We start from the raw sequence: 21,366 nt of genomic DNA on the forward strand, positions 1-21,366 counted from the left end.
CCCCGGGGAGCCTGGGGGAGGGAGGCGCTGCCATGGAGCCGGGCCTCGCGCGCCGTTGCCGTTGCCCTTTGCCCCCTGCCCTTTGCCCCTTGCCCCGGCGGCGCCCCCTGCCGGGCGGGCGGGACCGCGCAGCTGCGGCCGCGGCCTGGGGGCGGGGCTAGGTGGAGATCACGCCCCAACCGCCTCACTGCCCCCGCCCACCCCCAGGTGGACTTTAAAATAAGGAAGTCCCTCCCCCTAGCCGCGCGGTGATTGGCCGCCTCGCCCGAGCGAGCGGGAGGCGATTGGCTGCGGCGGGGCGGGGGCGGGGCGGGGCGGGGGTAAGGGCGCCGCGGCCGGCGGAGGCCAGCCCGTCCCGGCCGTGGCGGCAGCGGGTGCGCGTCCCGCTGCCGGCCCGGCCCCGCCGCGCCCGCCATGAAGAGCCTCAAGTCGCGCCTGAAGAAGCACGAGGCGGTCATCGGCGGCAGCGCGGTGGGTCCCGGGGGCTGCGGGGGGCCGGGGGCGGCCTGCGGGGGCGCTGGCATACCTGAGGGAGGGATGCGGGGGAGGCGGGAGTGCTCTGCCGGCCCGGCCCGGCCCGGCCGCGAGCCCCTCGGGGCAGCGCGCGCGCGAGCAGCCCGCAGCCTCCGCGCTGCTCTCTGGCCGCAGCAGGAGCTCACGCCGCCTCCTCTTCCCGCCCCCGCGAGCCCGGGGAGCCGGTGCTGAGCTCTGGCTGGCAGCCTGCCCTCAGCCTTGCTGCGATCTGCGGGCACGGCGTCGTCGGTAGCGTGTGTGTTCCCCCCCCCCCCCCCCCACATTAATAACTTCTGTCCGGATATGGCAAAATCTGGAGCGCTCGCCCCCCCCGATTTCGAAATTGGGTATCTTTGTGGTTTTGTAATTTTCAGTGTCTTATTCTTTATGGCTTCCAAAATTTAGGTTAATCTGTTTTAAATGGTTTTACTTTTTTTTTTTTTTTTAATTCATCTCTTCAGATGACGTCTGATGAGAGTGGTCTTTATAACTGAAGAAAGTCATGTTCAGAAATTCTGTGGGGTAAATAATCTCTAATTGTGATCACTTAGTAAATGCCTTCCTGGGAGTCTGCTGTGATAGCTGCACTCTAGCTTATTGCTGTCTTCCTGTACTGATTTGTTAAACTCTTGCTGGCTAGATGGATTAGCAGGAAAGACCAGGTGAATGTGATGTGCTGACCTTTATTGCTCTTTTGTAAGAAACTAGGCATTTAAAAAATAATCTTACACATTTGTTTTAGATCTGAAAGTAATACTTGAAAAATAGTGGCTCATTTGAAAGATATGTAGATACGCAGGCTTGTGAACTGCTGACTGAACTCATTTGATGAAATGACAGCTGTGTATGGAAGTGCATCACCATGTTCAATATTTCACTGTGCAAAGAAGTGATTCAGAAGTCTGTTATGATAATGTGTAGTGTGTAGGCTGGCATTGGTTTACCTTATTCATTAGTTCTCCGATACTTTGACACTGTTTGCTATTTCAAAGCAAGCCTACAATAATTACACCTAAATGTCAATAAATGCTTTAGAAATGGTACAGCATCCATATTCAGTAATTCACTTTTTTTTGAATGTGTATGGGTATTTTTCACTTCCATAGGTGAAGTTTCAACCGCTCTTCCATTCAAAGAAGCCTTGGTCAATCTCTGTATTTTTAAGAACTGAAGTTATTCCAAACTATGCGAGGAGAAGTTGCTTTCACTGAGATCCTTTAAAAACTGCATTATGGGATTAGGCAGCATCTTAAGTTTATGAGAAGAAATTGATGTGAAAAGGCTGTTGCTGCCACTGTTTGCCTATGAAGAAGCAGCGATGTTTGTTCGGGTTAGACAAGTAGGAGGAGCTGCTGAAGGTCTGAGAGTTTGTTTAAATATATTGTACCCATAATGTACTTCAGTTCTTATATTTATTACATATTTCAGTTACAGGATCACTCCAACTGATAAAACACCAAGTTATAACCTTTTGCGCAGGGTGTGTGTGGGGAAGTTATCCGTGTGGGAGGGTGTTAATACTAGTGAGGCTGAAGGGGAATGCCTGGGTGAGCTCTGGTCCCTGCTCCTCACTGCTGAGGCAGGAAGGGAAGTGGGTAGGAGCCCTGCCAGTGCATGCTCTTTGGATCCTGCTGGAAACTGCTGTAAAAAGAGTTCCCTGTTTAGGAAACTTCATCTCTCTCCTGTCCCCACCCAGTGCTAGTTCCTGGAGGGTGGAGAGAAACTTCATCCCTTCATCTTGCTGCTGAAAATCTTTCCTCCTGGTTTAGGTAATGATTACATGATATCTGTTTTCTGATGATGGTCTTCTGGGAATGGCTTTACTGCCTGCCTCGCTGACAGAGGAAAGCCATGAAAAGCAGCAGAAAGTAAAAATGACGGTTATTACCAATTCCACAGCTTCATTTTCAGACAAAACATTCTGCATAGTAATCCAGTCTTGTGAACTCCGGTTGGTTGATGGTGCTTGGAAAATAATTTGAGCCTGTTCAGAAATTTCAGTGTGCTGAAGAGTGAGGCAAATGCTGCTGTGCCTTTCATTCGCCTGAAATTAACTTGTTCTCCTTTGAAAGTCTGCCTATGTGAAAATAGTTTAAGATTCCAAATACAGTCATGGTAAAAACAAATCACTTTTAATAGTCTATAATATTGCATTTAGGAGGAGAATAGTCACATTTCAAACTGCAGTAGATTCAGAGGGTTTGCAGAGCTCCTTGCTGCAAGGGGATGTATATTCCCTATCTAGAAAGTTTAGAAAGTATCTGGATAGATGCTTGGCTCTGAATGCCTTTAATTCTGTGTCTCGGGGAAAGCACAGATGAAAATCCTTTGACTTTATTACCACAAATTCTTCCTGGAGTAGTAATATCACTGTTGTTACAGTATATTGAATGTTTGTTTCTTCATTCTCTGAATCATCAAATACAGAAGTAGTAAACCAGTAGCTGAAGCCACTTGCATAATGTCAGCAAAGAATTTGAAGGTCCTACACTTGCTAGTGTAGATTAGATTTCTCATCTTCTGTGAAGACTTACAATTTTCTGTAGTTTTGATACAGTGGAACAATGTAAATTGTGGGAAATGATACATTCCAGAATAAAACTCATGACAGATCTGGTTAGCTATACCTCTCTGTTTCACTAACAGAGATGACACTACCTTCAGATAAAATCTTCTAGTCTGCAAAGGAGGGGGAAAAAAACCCCAAAACCAAAGCACACTTGTGTTTCAGAAGGTTGCATGGTGAAGATAGTTGGTTTCTTGTTGTATAGATTAACTTGGTTTTTGTGACAGCCACCAGAACTTCTGTTTTGCCTGCCTGTTCCCTAGCCAGTCCTAACAGAGGTAGTGACCACAGTAGTTTTGTGTAGCCTGAGGAAGCAGTGGTAAGGGGCTGGTGGTAGAAACTGAGCTTAATAAAGGTCGCTGGGTAGGCTTGTCTTTGATACCGAAGTTTTGTGACTTGTATCTTAAATGTTGCTTCCGACCTTTCTTTGCCACTGCTTGTTCCGAGTGACCTGCTCATTGGCAGAGATCTGAGCAGAAATTGTCTTTGTTATTACCAGATAATGCAATAATGCAATTAGACTTGTAAAAGGTAGACTTCTGAGCAGTTGTCCTTACATGCTGACCTGCGATTACTAAATTCATCTCTGAACAACTAATGTAGTTATTGACAGTTGAACTCATTTAAGGTTATGCTAGCTCTTTTTCCCCTGTGGATATTGCTGAGTTCTATTACCTGGATGACTTTCTCTATGTAAGGAGTGAAACTTTTTAAAAAATTATCCCCCTGCCAAGGAAGGAATGGTGAAGTAGCATCCCTTGTTCTGATCTGACCACTTTCCTTGACAGAACAGAAGAATATTGTTGGTTGCCTGAGTTTGCCAATTAATTATCAGCATCATATCTTTGTACGTACAGCAAAATAACTTGTAACTTGTAGCACCAATATGCTGGGGAATACACACTAGTAAGCGGAGGAATGAGGTAGAAAATAGAGGTGTTTGAGAATATAGTTTTATTTTGTCTAAGATTCAAGATCACTTCTGTGTTGAACTTCTTAAACGAAAGAAGAAGCTTCTGCTGCTCGTGGCACATGCATGGGTTGGAAATGAACAAGACTTTCATGGTATTTGCCACAGTTCTGCTTTGTGCAAAGACAAAACAGTCTTTGTCAACACGCTTGTTGCAATGCTGTTGACCCTTTGGCAAAATTTCTCTAGCATTGCTATTGTTGGCTGGAGCAAAGTTACTCTTCCTTTCTCCCCTACATCCCTGTTTGTTATTATTTTTGGTGTGTAACCTAACATGGCTTCACTATGTGATCTTCAGTCAGAGCCAAGAGCAAGTGATATTATAATATTTGGAGGTCACATCCTAGACTGAATGTAGCTATTCTGGAAGTATGTTTGGGGTCCAAGAAGTTTTAAGGTCCATGTGAACCTGTGCATTTCATGAAAGACTTTGTGCTTTACTTGCATTTAGTTAAATAGAATTATGTGCTTGTTTGTATGATGTTTGTGGTTGATGTAAAGAAAGATGACTGGAGTCAAGGTCAGTGATTTGTGGTTCAGCAAAAGCTATGTGGTGCAGCCTGTATACAGGTGCACTGTAACTTTCAAGCTTCCTAAAAAAGGAGTATTTATTAATGCTTTATCACTTTGGAATGCAGCAATTATACAGGATTAAAAAAAGTAGATGTACAGTGAGTTCCTGTGTGCAAGTTAAATATCCGCAGCTGACTTGCAGACAATTCTGTGAATACTTATGTTTGAATATCTCTTGACAAATCTATTTCAATCTCATCTGACCTATTGCTCACATAACCTTTATGTAATAGTTTATTAGCAGTATTTAAATATTAATATTTTAACTAGGAAATTTTTAAACATCTGTGACACTGATAAATATTGTGTCTGTATTTTAATTACTTAATGGTAATTGAACAGAACAATCACTCTAATGCAGTATTCCCTTTTCCACGTGTGCATGCTTGAGGCTGCCTCCCTATGTGATGAATGTAATAGTCTTGTTGTGTTTCATCATCCCTAATACTTTCAGGTGCTTCGTTATTAATATGTGCAAGAACACAAACCAATCAGTGCTTGCATGAGAACTTGTAATTTCACAAGTCCCAAAGAGGGTGCTGAGACACACTTTAATGCTTTTAATGGCAGACAAAGGCACTTGGACTCTGACCTTGGCTTCTCCCTCTTTAAAAGGGAAATGCTTTCTGCTGGGCCTAAAGCTCTTAGTTACTTTTTGCTTTAAGCTGTTTGTTAGGTGACTATTTATATTAATTATGGGATGCAGAGCTACATTTAAACCATGCAACAGCACAGATGTTAATATTTATTCTTGACTTAAGCATTTTGAGGGTGATGTAAAAGTGAAGCAGTCCTAGGAAAACTTTTATTTTTGACCACTGTGTTTAGACCAAGCCTTGCCCACTTTGTAGCATTCAATACTTCTTCCATAGATAGAGAATTTGCAGTAAACTAGGTGATAATGTAACATGCTATGTGTGGGAACCTTCTGGGTAAAACAAGAACCCTGTGTTCAGGCCGCATCTGTTTTCCTTTAAGGCAGACTAAACAGTACATCTTACTCCTGCGGTTTTAAACTCAAACACTTGCATATCAGCATGTGTGTGTAGTCACATACAAGACATGCTTATAAATGGTGTTTTTTTTTACCTTCGTTTGAGTTAAGTCTTTCACAAATCTGGTATCTGCAATATTTTTCTAGGCAACTGTGGATATGATGAAGTCTGCAAGAGAAAGATGAGTATTAACTGATGTGCCTCTGTAGTTACAGCTCATAAATATTTTTTAAAAAGATAGCTTCAGTAGTCCAACCTATTCCTTTAATGCTGTCCAGCTGTGCAGTTTTCAAAAATAAATTGCATTACTTCAAAAGAGTTATGCCCTATGAAGTCGCAGGTGTGTCTGTACAAATGTTCATTTTAATCACACAAATTTACTCTGACCTTTGTAAAATGAGCAGGAAAATGTGTGGGCTGATAGAGATGTGCCCTATCTGCCCTTCTGTCATCTGTACTCATCTCATGTGGTGCACACTCATTTCTCAAGTATTTGTAACTCTCTCCTTTATCAGCAAGTGTCTTCCTTTTCCTGCAGGAAAATTACATAAGACCTAAACCAGGAAAAATGTTCATCTTGTTACGCAGATATGCCTAAAACTTATAATTCTCAGTTTCTTCTTTGACAAGAATTACTATTTCTAAATGGCCTTCTAAGACTGCAATTTTTGAAGTCTGTTTTATAACCGTTTCCTTAGAAGCATGATCTTACTGCTTTTTCTCTAGTAATTTTAAGGAACTTTCATATATTTGTGAGCTCTAGCTGTACATGCTGATGGCAGTATTTTAATGGAGTTCTTTGCTCCTCAGGCTTTTTTATGTACATAAGTCATCTGCTCATGGCATAGGAGGAGAACTTGTTCTGATTTTTTGTTAATAGGATTATCTGCCTGGCCCAGCAGTGAAGAGAAGCTGTGTTTGCTTTCCCAGGCTTTATCAGTCAGCTTTCAGGCTGAAAGGTTTAAGAACTGCTTTGAAATACAACTGATATTCCTGAAATGAGTTAGATGACTTCTAAAGGTTGTACGTGTTTTATTTAAATGAGCTGTTTATGTAGTTGGTGTCCTACAACTACATAGGCAAAAGTGTTAGACCCTTGAGACGCCAATGTCCTGAGTCAGATACAAGGTTCTTGAGCAGTACGTCTGCCTTGGCAGCTAGTTTATTTGTCATTGACTTGTTTAGCTTTGTTTTAAGACTAAACATATTACTGTGTGTGGTAGTGTGTGTGTGTGTGTTCTTTTATGTGCTGCTATGCTCTAGTGGAAGAGAAAGTAGGATTACATCTGCTGTCACTAACTTTTCCATGGGGATTAGGAGTATCCTTTCTGGAATTTAACTTACAATTAGGACTTCTCATTTAATAAGCATGTTCTGTTTTCTTGAATGATGTGGTTTCAGAATAAGAATTTAAACAGTTCATGGGCTTACATGATCCATTTTTAGCTGATCAAAGTCCATGTGGCTGCTGTAGAGGAAATCTTCCTCCCTCCCAACTACATGTTCCTGCCTGTTTCCCTGTGCTGGTGCTCCTGCTTGGGTGTGGACCCATGATCACCCCCCTTATCTCTCCCAAAAGCAACTGTAAAAATGGGCATGTATCTGATGGGCAACATAATGCATGAGTATGTATTGTTACTGTGGTATCTAAATAATTGAAAGAGGGTGGAAAAGGAGGGTTTGCATACTACAACCTGTGGAGGAATGTTATGCCTAGTCTTATTTATAGAAAAAAATCTGAAAAATTGTATTTCAAAAGTACTAGCCAAATACCAACTTATGTGTCAGAGGGTTTTTTGCCTCTTTCAAACTAACCAATCCAGATGCCATCTTAGTTGTACATGATGGGTGTTAGTGTTTGTCCGAGGTCATGGACAGCCTTGTCTGTAACCTGATACCAGTATTAGTTGGGGGAGAGGCTATTGAAATCTGCTAATGTCAAACTTGCAAGCCTGGGACAGAGGGAAAGAGATAGCAATGAGAGGTAAATGAATGCTGTTGGTTTATAGTTTAGCAGAATATTTTTCCCCTTGGAAGCTTTATTAAATTTATCTAAAAGATGATACTAGAGAAGAGTAAGAGCACAATCTCCTTCCCGTCCAAGTGTTTGAAATAGCAACTCTGCTTCAACCATGCTTCATGCTACACAATTTAGCTACTCTGTAGATTGGTTTCAGAGCAATCCTTTTTTTGTAGAAATGCAGTACAGTGTGAGTCACTTTAAGGGACTGTTTTGTGTGCAGATGGCTGGAGCCAGTTGCATCAGGAAGAGTGCATTAACTCCTGTCACATCAGTTCCCAAAATCTAGAGATAAGTGTAAATAGTACTGATTTCATTGTACATGCTGCTAGAATTGTTTTCTGTATGGATCCTTTCTCCCAAGTTGTTATCCAGATGTGGGCCTTGGGTATTCTGCTGCTGCATCCTTCAAGTTCTAGGGCGAACAGGGGTCATAAGTTTGTCTCTTAAGAACATCTTGGCTCCTCCTAATTTTTTCCTTTTTTTTTTTGTTACACAGTTTTTATAGTGATGTGCCTGTAGGATTATTTGTAGTCAAAATGTGGCAAGCTAAGTGGAATATCAGAATGAAAGGGTACTACACTGAATGGCTATTATGTCACATCTTTATGTGACTGAATAAAAAAAGCTGATGCAGAATTTGCATTTCGGTACTAGAAAGTTACTGCTGTGGTGTGGGAAGGTCTTGCTTCAGTATAAAACCCTGCTTGTTTCAGGTCTTGCTTAGTTATAGTGCTCTTGAAGGATTAACTGTGTGTTGCACTGGAATACAAAGGCCAGTATTTCTGGTGCCCCCCCTCACCCCCCAGCCTTGTATTGCCTTATTAAGAAGTATATTAATGTATGCCGATTGTACCTTATTATGCTCAGACTGGTGACCAGAAATCTTTTCTTACAGGCTGTTTGCTGTCTTGGAAAGTCTTAGGAGTTTCCTTCTGGCTGCTAGAATTTTACTTGAGGAATATTTGGGTTGAGAAGAATAATTTTGGCAGAACTGTAGGGATTAAAGGGTTGTTATGGATTGCTTTCCAAAGGCCTTCAGGGTTGGGATCTTCATTTGTTTGTCTTATTTGGATCCCTTTAACCCCAGTATCATTCTCTCCTCTTATGCCTCGGGTTCACCGATGAAATCGGGAAGGAATTTGTTTGCTGTAAGCTCCTCTGTGGAGACACTTGGGTAACGGTGTCAGTAGTGCTGTGTATGGCTTTGACTCTGCCTGCCTTCCTCTCCCCTGAGGGAGAAGATGCCCAGTAGCTTCAAGCTCATGTTTGCCAAGTATGGTGCTATGTTTATTTAATGATAAATGTATTATCCTATAATGAGGAATACCTCTTAAATATATTAACCTTGCTAACTGCATCTCTGTCAGCCTTGTACAAAAACTATTTTAACCCATCACAACCACTATTGGTGATAGTGGTGTCTTTCGCTCCCAGCACCTGTGTGCCCTTTCCACTGCCTTTGGTAACACTAGAACATCCTGTCTCGCTTTACTCAGAAAAGTGAGACTAGTTATTCTTGGTACCAAATGTGTCCTGAGTGTAAATACCTCTACTGGCAGTCATTAATGCTCTCATTACTCTGTCATCTTTAAATACTTAATTGTAATGACAAGGGCGAGGAATGTGCTTGTTTTTAAAGGTTGTAATTGTAAAGAGTCTCTTACAAACTTTGATTCTGTGAACTCTGCTGTATACTCTTTTTAGTAAACAACTGAAAATGTTGATGCTCTCTATCTGCTGCTTGAATTAGTGCTGGCTGAGATTATCATAGCATACAGAGTAGGGAGGATGTGGTAATGTTACGTGATGGTCTAAAGATGCCTACAAGACAAGGATTGCATATAGGGAAAGTAGCTTGATTTCACTGATCTAGTAAATATCTAGTAAGGGGTTTCAAGTTCGGAAAGAATAGAAATAGCCAGTTGTTCAGTTGAATTCCTTACTACAGGATGTTGAGAATGCTATAAGCTTACCTGGCCTTAAGGGAAAACGGTGTCAGTTAATAGAGAAATTCACTGAGGGTTAAGTATGTAGGTGAAGTCATTCCAGCCAGGGAAGTTTAAATCATTGGAAGCTAGGAGAGTATTTGGAAGCGTGGGGGGTGTTTTGTTCCATTTTTCTATTCTTTTCTGCACATGCTGGTGTGTACATCTCTGTACCCTTCCTGAAGGCGTTATAGCACCAGCCTGATGCACAGAGTGTGTGCAGACCGTGTCTACTCAATGTAAAGCCCTTAAATTGAGAGGGCACCGGACACAAGCTGATATGAACAGGTACTAAGCCAGATGGTAGAGACGGGATACTGGACTTGCCCTCAGAGGCCCTGGAACTGGGAAGACTTCCTGGCACAATGTCTGCCTGAATTTAGGCAGAAACAGGTGCTCTGTGTTAACAGAACATGGGCAGTATTGTCCTTGGTGAAGCACGTGTGGTATTCTTGGCAATTTGGCATCTCCAGAGATCTGTGCTGTCGTATTTGATGACAGGCTTTGTTCTAAAAAACTAAATCTGAGTTACTGTTACAGACTTAAGTTACACTGAGAGAACGTGACACAAGCATGCTTTAAGTGTTCAAAGAAGACTTAGTCTTTCTTTATAATTAGCAGCATTGTCATTTTAAATGTTTGTTCACTAAGCTCTTAAGGGGAAAAAAAACAACAACAAAAAAACCCTGTGTCTCATTGGTGCTATTGATAAAGGCAATCACAAAGGGAAAAGTGATTCTTTTGGGAGGGGAACTGCTACTGCCTTGTTGCTAAAATCCTCTAACGGAGGGTCTCCCCTGCTCAGGTACAAATCTTGAACAAAAGTAAGCTTTCTGCAAAGCGTGGTACATAATGCTTTTTGCAGCTGCTGGGACAGGGCATTGCCTAGCCGGGCGCATGCCGTCAGCTAGCGCTGCTCTCTACCCTTCAAGCGCTGCGATTCCCTGCCCTGCAGAACAGCCTCGCTGGCTCGAGCTCATAGCTGCACGGTGTTTGCTGCGAGCTGCCTCGTGGCTGGAGGAGCGGGAAGGCCGGTTTCCCGAGGACTGCCTCCTCGGGCCGCTTCGTCTTCACGGGGTGTGAGCGGGCAGTGCCATTCAGCAGTCCTCTCTCGTGGCCAAGACAGGCTTGGGGGGAACTTCAGAGGAAAGGAATTGCAGGGCGAGTGCAGTTCCCACCTTGTGGTGGTTGTCCGCATAAGGCGGATGAAAATGGAGGAGAATGAAACCTTTGGGATGGGTAAAGCTGAGAATTGTGTTGCATAGTCTTAGCTAAACAGTTTCTAACCAAACTCTGATTTCAGTTAAGTGGTTTTTTTTCTCCTGTTTTTGCCACTTTGTAATTTTTGGAAAAAATAAACACTTTTTTAGCTTCAAGGGGTAGACTTGTTTCTGGTCAGAAGATAAGGTCTTAGATGACATAGCCTTTCTGTTATTCACTGAACTTTTTCTTTTTTTAGAGTGGTTTTGTCACATGGAGACTAATTACAGATAAGTCTTGGAACGTTCTTTCAAGAAACATGTCAGTGGTATGAGGCAAAGGGTTGTTGCTCAAAGCAAATAGCATGTAGGAATAGTTTAGATGTTACTGGGAATGAGTGAATTTGTGCAAATATGAATAGAAGGAGTGATATTGATCTGCTTTTCTGAGGAGACCCATTTATTAAGTTATTTGTAGTCTCTTGCACGTGTAGTCTTTTTGCTATGCACCATATGCAGACAAAACAGCACATAACTTGAAATGTTGTCCTAGTCTTCTAAATACAGCACTCAGGAGATCTCCATTAAATTTAAAACTCGTGAAAGGAGACTCTACACTTTCACTACTGTTAATCATTATGCTGTCTATTTAATGTTTTGACAGCCTCTGTGTGTCTTCTCATTTAACATGCTGGGAGACAGACTGGCAGCAGCAGTAAGCTGAAACCAGGTTCTATTCAGAATGGGTTTCATCATTGTAAAAGGAGAATTTTTTTTAAAGTAGAGGCATGTGCATGTTCTAATTTAAAATCAGTTACATGTCTGTCAAAATAGGATCACGCATTCCATTTGCTCTGTGGTTGTAACTGTCTGAAGTCTGATGATGGGCCTGGTTTCAGCTTTGTGGTGTGGTGGAACAGAGGGGAAAAAACTGTTCCTGCTAGTATTTCAGTGCTTTTATTCTGTTAGTGGTGAGAAGTATGACCTTCATTAATGTCAGCTGATAGTTAATTTAACTAACATGTTAGTTATTTTAGTGTTTGCAATCTGCAAAACATAACAGCATGGTAGTAAAGTTTCAGGCACGCTTGTCTCGTTTGCTACCATTAAACCTGAAATGTATTACTCATGACACGAGCATGCGGAGAATGTATTAATAGCTATTGCTCGGCTATCAAGTACTGGATCATCAGAAAATAGAACTGGGCTGGTGAGACTGTCTACGCATTGTTTACAAGGTATTTCGGATCTGGGCAATATTTACTTGCGAGCCTGGGTCGTGCTGGCAGTCTGGTGCGCCTCAGACGCCGCAGCAGCAGGAGCCGCGCGTGGGGCTGGCGCAGCATCGGGCCTGGACCAGCGGCCTCCACGTGCGGCAGCCTCGGGGCTGGGGGCCGCACGGGTCTTCCGAGGAGTTATGAAGTCTGAAGAAGATCCTGAGGATGGAGAAAACATACTTGGGGAATCCAAGCTAAGTGAAGGATGGAGCAGAATGAATTCAGGGCAGTAGAGAGACCGAATTCCTTCAAGCAGCCTGGGACTCTGCCTCCGCGCTTGCTTCGTGAACCTCGGCGGCCTGTATCCTGGGGCGAGAGAGTGATTGCTCTTGGCAGGCAGAAGCTGCAAGCTCTATGATGAGTTGTTGGTTTTCTCGTGCAGCTAAGGACACAGTAGGTATCTTGCACCTCATGTCAATGGCAATGGTTTACAACAGCAAAAATGCTCGAATTTTGTAACTGTTTTGCAGCTTATGCTTTTTAATTAGCATGATTTATGTCTGTCTTCGTTAAGAACTTTTCCTGCAGGGATTTTTCTTTAAATGTAAATAAAAAGTGAAATGCTCAAGAGAATATTTGATTTAGTACATAGTAGGAAACTGATACAATTTCTGTATAATTGTTATAACCAAATAAAAAAATGTAATTATAGTAAGATGATAGCAGTTAAAAAAAAATGCAGTGATCTTAGAAGATTCACAAAATGGGAATAAAGAAGGTATGGTAAAAGGGTTTTAATGTTTGAATTTGTTCATGCTAATGGTATAAACTGCAAGTTTTTAAATTTCTCAGTTTCATAGAGTTGCTAACATGCATGACTGCCTTTCCACTAAGGATGTTAAATGTGTCCTATTCAAAGGAATTTAGAGGGGGCAAGCTGTTTCTCTGTGTAGTTTCTAAGTTATTCTTTAAAAAACAACAACAACAACAAATAAGGTAGTGAATAGCTGAGGAAACTGGCCAAGCTTCAGAGGAGCGGTGCTCTCCTCCCTGGCAATGCACGCAGCTTTTTTGTGAGAAACGACCAGGTCTACCTGCAGTGCCACCGCTGTGACTTCGTTATCCCGACGAGGCTGCCTTGGCTTCATGGCAGCGAATGGTTTAATTGGCTGACAATCAGTAATGCACTCGGGCAAATCAGCACTAGTGGGCATAATTGCAAAGCCACCTATTTTTATTACTTTGTGTCGCTCTTAGCAAGTATTCTACGGAATAGTTATTTCTAATACTTCATGATTACCTTAATCTTTTAATTCATGGGAACAGGGAATAAAGATAACTATGCTTACAACTGTGTTAAACAGGTCATTCTACAGATGCAGACTGGTGTGGTGTGTGTGTCGGGGATTTTTGTTTTGCTTTTTTAAATATAACTGGCAAACTCTGGCTCCAAGGGCAAGCTGAGCCCTTGCTTGTGAGCAGCATTGAATTCTGGCCACTTTGGGAAGCAGCTACCTAGAGATGGAGCTCTCCACCGTGGATTCTCTAGACCTTATATTAAATCATGAAAACTCTCAGTGTAGTTCTGTCTTGAAAGAATATAACCTTGTTTTTTAACATAGGTTTTGTTTTTTATCTGCTACTGCTGCTCTTGGTTTCATGGAAAGTTTTATTAAAACTTTCCTATCATGGGTTTGGCACTTTAAAGTGGGGGAAGAAGATATTATGATAAATCAAAAATAAACTATTGCATTAATAGACTGCTTTCTCACTTAACTAGTAACCAAAAAAAATTTGTGGTTGGCTGATTTATTTTGGAAATTACTGTGTTTACCAATTTTAATGTCCTTTATTAAGTGAGGCAAGGATCTTTCAGTCATAGTGACAAGTAACTTAGTGCAGCTATAACTTGCTTATCGGTCACTTTTCAGTGAATTATGTAGACTGCTCTCAGTACATATAGTTAAACTAGAATCTAATACTCCTTTATAAGCCTTTTTCTTTTGTCAGAAGCTTCTCAAATAGTGCGTCATCAGTGTCTTCAGCTTGTCCATGAAGATCATGTCACACAACAATTTCCTGAAAAGTAAAAGCAGTTTGGAAAGGATAGGTTTGGCCATATATGGAACAAGCTTAGGTTTTTGGGGGTAGAATGCTTGGTGTGTGGCTTTAAATAACAAATTTGAATTAAAAAGGAATAAGTGAGGGGTGACTAATGTCTGAGTTTGGGTGAGTGTGTGGTGATCTATTTATAACTGACTTCTGCTTTCTTTGCAAAGTCTACATAGCTTTGATAATTGCAGACCATTTGCAGCTATAAACTTTCTTATACAGCTCAATAGACTTTTTACCTCTTGAATGTCACACTTGATCAGCTAAAACTTTGACACTTTCAACAGTCCAAAATAGTCAAAAGTTCAGGATTTATGGTGCTAGTTTGAATCTATTTTTAAGAACAGCCAAATTCAGCGTGTTGAATGAGTGATGAAGTTTCCATATTGATGTTGTGTGTACGTAAGCCGTCCATGGGCAGTGAGGCTTCGTCATTTAGGCATTCTGCTGTGTGCAGTGCACGTACCCAACTGTGCTCCGGTGTTGTACCGGATCTGCTTCTGTCTCCAGCTGTATGTTGTTGCCTATATATCTTCCTTTATATACGACTGCAGGTGGATCGGTTCAACGAGCTGGTTCCATGAGAAGTTTTTTGGATTAGTTTTCTTATGGATTAGCTGCTTGTGCCGCTGTGGCATGAGTCTGTTTGCTGACTCTAACGCAAGCGAAGTGGGAGAGTGTGGCTGGGAAGTGGGGACTGCTTCTCCTGGCAGTAGCCTGCAGTTCCGTGGGGGCAGAGGTGGCATCAAGCTCTGCTCCCTTAGCAGTGGCTGGGAGAGGAGGTTTTGTGAAGAGCAGTTTGCATGAGTTGGAAAGACAGAAAGAGGCTCTGTGCTCTTTGTTTTTCTGGTGTTCTCTTATCAGTTTAGTTTTGGAATGGACATCAAAACCAAAAGTTTTCAGTAAAGCTGGGAGGTCCAACTTTTTTAATAAATGTGAGCTTGGTTTAGAGAGGATTATATTTATATACTTTGCATGTGGCTGACTGCCAGATTCAGGAAAACTGAAGTCTACCGCTGATTGCATGCATCTCATAATTGTTGTCATCATCAAATATCGCATAAGGCTTACTCGTATCCATTGAGTTCTCCCCTGTCACCTTTACTTTACAGGGGAATATATGTATACATACACACACATATAGGTGAATATGTATAGATGGAAAAATTCTAGCAGCTTTGTTTGCTCACTTACGAAAGAATTTTTAAATGAATGTTGAAAATGGTGAAAAGCCTCTTTTGAAAATGATTTAGATTGAAAATTGTGAGCAGTACTATTCTTGGCTCAGTTACTTGCACTTCCTTGCTTCTTTCTGTTATGTCTTGTTTAGTCTGTAAGGCTTGAGACTGGGACAAATACTTAATATACAGAAATGATATACTTTGTTATGATTTTCTTTAGACTATCATGATTTAAAAGACTGATAAAGATGAACACCCCCCCCCCCCCCCGATTTAATATAGTTAATGGAGTTAAATGCCTTGCTGTTGAGAGAAAAGAACTGATGTGCATTCCCTAAAGGCCATGAGAGTAGGAAGAGATGTAGCTTTTTTCAAATATACAAGAAGCACTGCAAAGAGAGAGGAAGTAATTTCTTAACATACATAGTGGAGATGTTAAGAAGCAATAACCAGTTCAGGCACTAAGAAAAAAAGTCTCAAATATGAAGCACTGAGCTGCAGTTCTCCTTGGACAACTCGGCCTCTCCATCAGTAGAGCTTTTAAGTTGGACAAATATCTCTATAACTATGCACAGATATTGCTAGTCTTGTATGGAGCTCCCTGCTTACGTGACCTTGTGAAGTCTTCTAGACACATTATTGTCATGGTTTTGCGATATTAGAAGTCGCCCTGCTCTAAAGGTGTATGTGTACAAATACATGTGATATCTCTTCTCTCCTTGTAAAGTCTTTAGTTTATCACAGCCCTGTGTAGCAGTTCTTTCCTTTGCCAGTTGACCACTGTGGGGAAAGACTTATTTTGGTCAGGATGGAAGAATCCATGATGGGAGACTAGAAGGCGAAGATCCAGTGGAAAAGTAGCTCTTCTGGAGGCCTCGCATGGCAGATAAATAGTTTGTGGTTGCATTATGGGGTCAGAAGGGGATGACTAAAGACCACTTGATATGAGAAAGTGTCTGAAAGCTTAATTTGAGTTTGCTTTAGAGCAAACAAGGAAATCATCACTTGTGTGCAGCTTGAGGTTTACTTTTTCTTGTTCTGCCTTGTTCTGTCCAAAACTAAACAAAGCAGTTTTAGACCCAAATGGTCTGCTTTAGGAACTGAGTGACTTAACCAGGCTGCGTGGAGCAGGGTACATCCAACGCTAATGGCCTGACTGAAATACTATAGTGTTGTATGTAAATAACTCTAAACACTGTAAAAGCTACAACTTAATTTGTAAACCAAGATTTTTTTTTCCCCTGGAAATAGCACATAATTTGGCCTTTTATTGAAGCTGCTTTGGTAGGTTTATACAGTACCATAAGCTCACTAATTTTTCTAATTATGTCTTATACAGCTGAATACAGACTGGAACAAGTATGATGACAGGTTAATGAAAGCAGCTGAAAGGGGCGATGTGGAAAAGGTTTCATCAATCCTTGCCAAAAAAGGAGTCAGCCCTACTAAACTGGATGTGGAAGGGAGATCTGCGTAAGTAACTCCCAGTAATCCAATAATGGATGTTGGGGAAGCTAGTGGAAGTTGTTCAAGTCCTAAATCTGGCTGCTTGAAAAACTATTTTTGTATAAATCTTTGTAATACTGTGGTGGATTGTAGCCTCATCTAAACCAATCTTATGGAAGCTTTTAATCAGCAATTGCACATGGAAAAGCATATTGCTTCTACAGTGTAGTGAAAGAAGCAGAGAAGGGAGAAAACCTGTTTGAACAGAAATTTGAACTAATGGTTTATCATGTGGCTGTAGGATGGGTTTAGCAGCGAAGACTGACTTTAAGCATGTGATCTAGCCAGGTTTGGCAGAGATGTGTGGCTACATTCCCCATCTTTTTCTATGCGTAGGTGATTTATTAATGTAAATCAATGGGGGCTGTCCCAAATAAGAGGCAGAAGAGTTTCCGAGAGTTGCCATTTTGTTCAATTATTTAAAGCTTTCTGAAATTGTGTGTTGTCAATTTGTAGTTTTGTATATGTTTGTTGTTTTAAGAACAATCAAACTACATTTTTTTTTCTTTCTTTTTTTAAATAAAAAAGGACTGTAGGCAGTGTTTTTTAGATACTGATTGAGCTGGTCTTTGCTTAAAATTAACTTCCTCAAGATTACAGACAAATAATTTAGCTCAGCCATAATTTGAAGAAGTGTCCATAAGTTTTGAATGGAGTGCTATTAGAAGTACCAGGTGTAATGTGAGCTATGAGGAAAGCTAATTTTTTAACCTCCTAAACTTTTGGTTTCTGAGACTATATTACATTAGAGATGCTGTTTATTCGTTAGTAAAATGGACTTTTGAGCTATTAGCTTGTACCCTGCCTTTCTTTTAGTCTCTTCCACAGTGCAGTCCTATGTTCTGAGAGGTATTTTGAATTGGCGCATATGGGATGGTGCATGTGTCTTACAAACTGCTGTTTTCCTAGCTGATTTACATTTTTAGTATTGAGGATCTTCTCTTAATTTTTGTAAATCCAGAGCTAGCTTGTCATGAGGTAGATGTTTTAAAACTTGGTGTCGTGTTACTTTTCTGCTTCTTGACTGGTTATGAGCAATTTGTTTAACACATCCCGACTCTGAGTACTGACAGATACTGCTGATAATGAACCATCATGGTAGCTTCTTTGCACTGAGCATCTTCATCAAGCTTGTGTTAACATCCACCTCTGATTGTATCTAGTCCTTGGATGACTTACTGATTAAAAATGTTGTTGGTGTCCATCAGTAACCTCAGGACGACTGGAACAGAAAATAAAGATGGAATTAGTAGCCTTAATGAAAGGGGCACAAAGAAGAAACTGCTTTTCTTTTTTCTTCCCTTTCTTACTCTAGAAGTTAATCATCTATACTATAGAGATTCTGAAAATGTTCATATTGACCCTTCCTCCTCACTCAATTTCTGAAAGGTATGCTTGCAAAAAAAGACTGTCAGAATTCCAGATAGCTAGAATGTCAAATTTTGATAAAGAATCTTCGCTTTTAGTATTTAAATACTTGCTCTTGCTCAATTTGAATGTGAAAGAAAAATGGAAAGTGTATTGGTATTCTACTTGATTCACTGATTAAAGGTAAATGACGACTACTTTAAAAAGTCCTCTTGTTCCTCAAAGTAAAATCTGCAGAACTCTTAACTAGATTTGGACAGTGTACAAAGCTGAATTTGTACTGTATGATGCTTTCAGTATTCAATGTTTTGCTTTGACTTTCCTGCTTAATGTTATTACCTTTTTGTCCTGTGTATAAAACAGTTATGCTTAAGCAAGGTGTTTCCTATTTTTTAGATTCCATGTTGTAGCGTCAAAGGGAAATCTGGATTGCTTGAATACTATTCTTATTCATGGAGTTGATATCACAGCCACCGATGCTGCAGGTATGCTTCCTCGAAGTTCAAAGTGGAACTTTCAAAAGTTCTCAGCTTGGTTTTTGTTTGCGGTAGGATTAAGCCAAGGTGTAGGATAGATGTTCATCACCTCTGTAGAGTTTTCTGTGCTTGCTATAAAACTGATTTTTACCTGTGTGACTTGTGGCTCAGTTTAGAGGAAACTGGTCATGTCCTGTTATATGGGTTCATGAATGCTTCTCACTCAGGTCCAGCAGAACTTGTTAATTTTGGCTCTGTGCAGTCTACTCCAGTCTCACTGGTGAGATCTGTTCTCTGGTTAAGGATAACAAGATAAGAACTGTTTTAAATGAATTTGTGTTTAAATATCAAGTGCATTTCATGGATACTTGTAGTGTGCATAGTGAGAATTTGATTTAAATGACCTGGCAAGTGTTTGTGCCTCTGTACTGAGCCCTCAACTTCTGTGTACCTCTGTGCTACCTTTTGCTTTACCTGTATGAGATCAGCTTTTGTGTGAAGGTGTTAAGCAAAAATAGCACCCAGTTTAACTCTTCCATAAGATTGTGCTACCTCATTATTTAACATAGTTAAAGTATATTTTATTTCTAAGATCATTACAGAAATAATCTAGGCTCTTTTTACTTGCCAGATTTTTTTTGTAACTCATGTGGAGTCACTTGCAGTATTTTGAGATTAATTTCACTGTACTTGAATTTGAATCCTCAGTTGCAGTTTTTCTAAATTAAGAAAGAAGATTGTTTAGCAAAGGGAATGAAGTATATATGAGATAGATGGCTTAGTTATAATACTGGCTGAATTGCAAAAAAAAAAAAAAATAAATAAAAAAATTTAAAACTATGTACATGTTGACCTAAACTGCCTCTTGTCCTGAAATCACTGCCTCTAAAGGCAATTACGTGACTCAATGTTTCCCTACATCCAGCACATGATAACCAGTAATGAGGCATATGGAATTATGGAGGAGGCAGAGTTTGGGTTCAGATGAAATAAACTCTTTGTAAAGCCTTCAGTGAAAGACAGATTCACTTCTTATGAGTCAGTGTTATTTGATTAGTAATAGACTTTTTGAGAAACAACGTAAGCATTTGAATTTGTGTGCGGTATTTCAGATGCATATACAAAATAGGTCCTGAATTTGATGTTGCTCTCCTTATAGGTCGAAACGCGTTGCACCTAGCTGCAAAATATGGACATGCTTTATGTTTGCAGAAATTATTGCAGGTACTGAAAAATGTAACTTTTTACTCATAGAAGAAGAAAAAGGAGTTCTTAAATATACTTGTTTGATGTTGAAGTAGTCTACTTTCTTTAAACGATTGCTTTCTTAAAAAAAAACAGTCATGGGGAAAATACCTTTTCACATAAAATAAGTTGTGGCTGAAAGAGTGCTAAAATTAAGAAAATAAACATCTCTATCTTTTCACGCAGACAATTAAATTTTAGTTTAAACGTGGTAAAAGGAAATGGAGTCAGGTCTTTTAAAGATTAGTGTTCCTTTTCTAAATATATGGGTATTCAGAAGCAATAGGACTGAAAGATTTGCTGCAGAATAGTGTTTTCTTCCACAGATGGGCAATTATGTCCAGTAATCTTTCATTAATGAAACAATATTGGATTGTATATTGGGGGGGGTGGGCAGGCCTCCACTAGACTAGCTGCATGTTGCAGTTGTAGGAACCCCATTGATTTGTGGAAGGCTTCTGAGGTCACATTGATGTTTATTCCTGGTCAGTCTGTGCCCATTTGGACCTTTGCCAAGCTAAAAGATGCTTTTAAATGTATCTCTTTTGGTGATGCCTATGTCTGCATGCTGACACAAATGGTGCATTTTCTGTAAAATGCCAGAACTAGTAGTGATAATTGTACCAGAGGAGTAAAAACTAATAGCAGAGAGTCCTAGCTGTAGTGCACAAACACTTGGAAGTTTTAGAGGAAATCGTGTGTGATTGCAAATTTTTTTGCAGTCTTAATTTACTTCTAAAACTCTTCTGAGCAGTGTTTGAAGTACTAGAATGGATGCACCCTTAGTCCTTTTCCTGTATGTCAGTATACTTGAGAACTATAAAAGCACTTTTTTATTAAACGACTAAGTAAAACCCCAAGTGATTTAATGTTTTATAAATGCAATTTCAATCCTAACTGAAGCTGAATTGCTTATTTTAATAGTACAATTGTCCAACTGAAAATGTGGATCTTCAAGGAAGAACTGCTCTCCATGATGCAGGTAAAGGCTTTGCTTTTCTGGTAACTGCGGAATGAAATCCACTAACAAATCTGTATGCTGCCTTAATTGTCTTTAGGAAAAGACTTAGCAGAGGTTATAAGTGGGCATAGTGTGGTTCTGGGCATAGCGATATAGGCAGTGTCTTAAAGTCCTGACCAGTGGTGCTTTTTTGTGCTTTTGAGAGTCATAGAGCCTTGCCATGCTTTCTTTTACTTTCATGTACTGTATCCTTGTGAAATGCATGTACCCAAGGAGGCGTTTGGGGTTTCAAGGAGCACTGTTCAGCGATATAACTTGCTCCTTTCTCTTCTTCTCTTGCAAGCTATGTCAGACTGCTCCTCCAGTATACAGCTACTGTGTGACCATGGGGCCTCCGTGAATGCGAAAGATGGAGTAAGTTGCTACTTAAATCTCTCTCCCATATGAGTGCCACTAGAGTTCTTGTGCTTTCTCTG

At 40.6% G+C, this 21,366-nt stretch overlaps 1 protein-coding gene across 1 annotated transcript in view; it reads left to right on the plus strand.

The window, feature by feature from the left end:
• Positions 1 to 414: 414 nt before the first annotated feature.
• Positions 415 to 21,366, plus strand: part of UACA (uveal autoantigen with coiled-coil domains and ankyrin repeats) — a 35,334-nt gene continuing 14,382 nt past the window's right edge. The window contains exons 1-6 of the mRNA XM_067305782.1: positions 415 to 471; positions 16,674 to 16,807; positions 18,605 to 18,693; positions 19,844 to 19,908; positions 20,854 to 20,911; positions 21,234 to 21,304. Of these exons, the coding sequence (XP_067161883.1) occupies positions 415 to 471; positions 16,674 to 16,807; positions 18,605 to 18,693; positions 19,844 to 19,908; positions 20,854 to 20,911; positions 21,234 to 21,304 (474 nt within the window). The remainder of the gene's footprint in view (positions 472 to 16,673; positions 16,808 to 18,604; positions 18,694 to 19,843; positions 19,909 to 20,853; positions 20,912 to 21,233; positions 21,305 to 21,366) is intronic.

Source organism: Apteryx mantelli, chromosome 15 (assembly GCF_036417845.1).
Source record: "Apteryx mantelli isolate bAptMan1 chromosome 15, bAptMan1.hap1, whole genome shotgun sequence".
Classification (NCBI taxonomy): Eukaryota; Metazoa; Chordata; class Aves; order Apterygiformes; family Apterygidae; genus Apteryx; species Apteryx mantelli.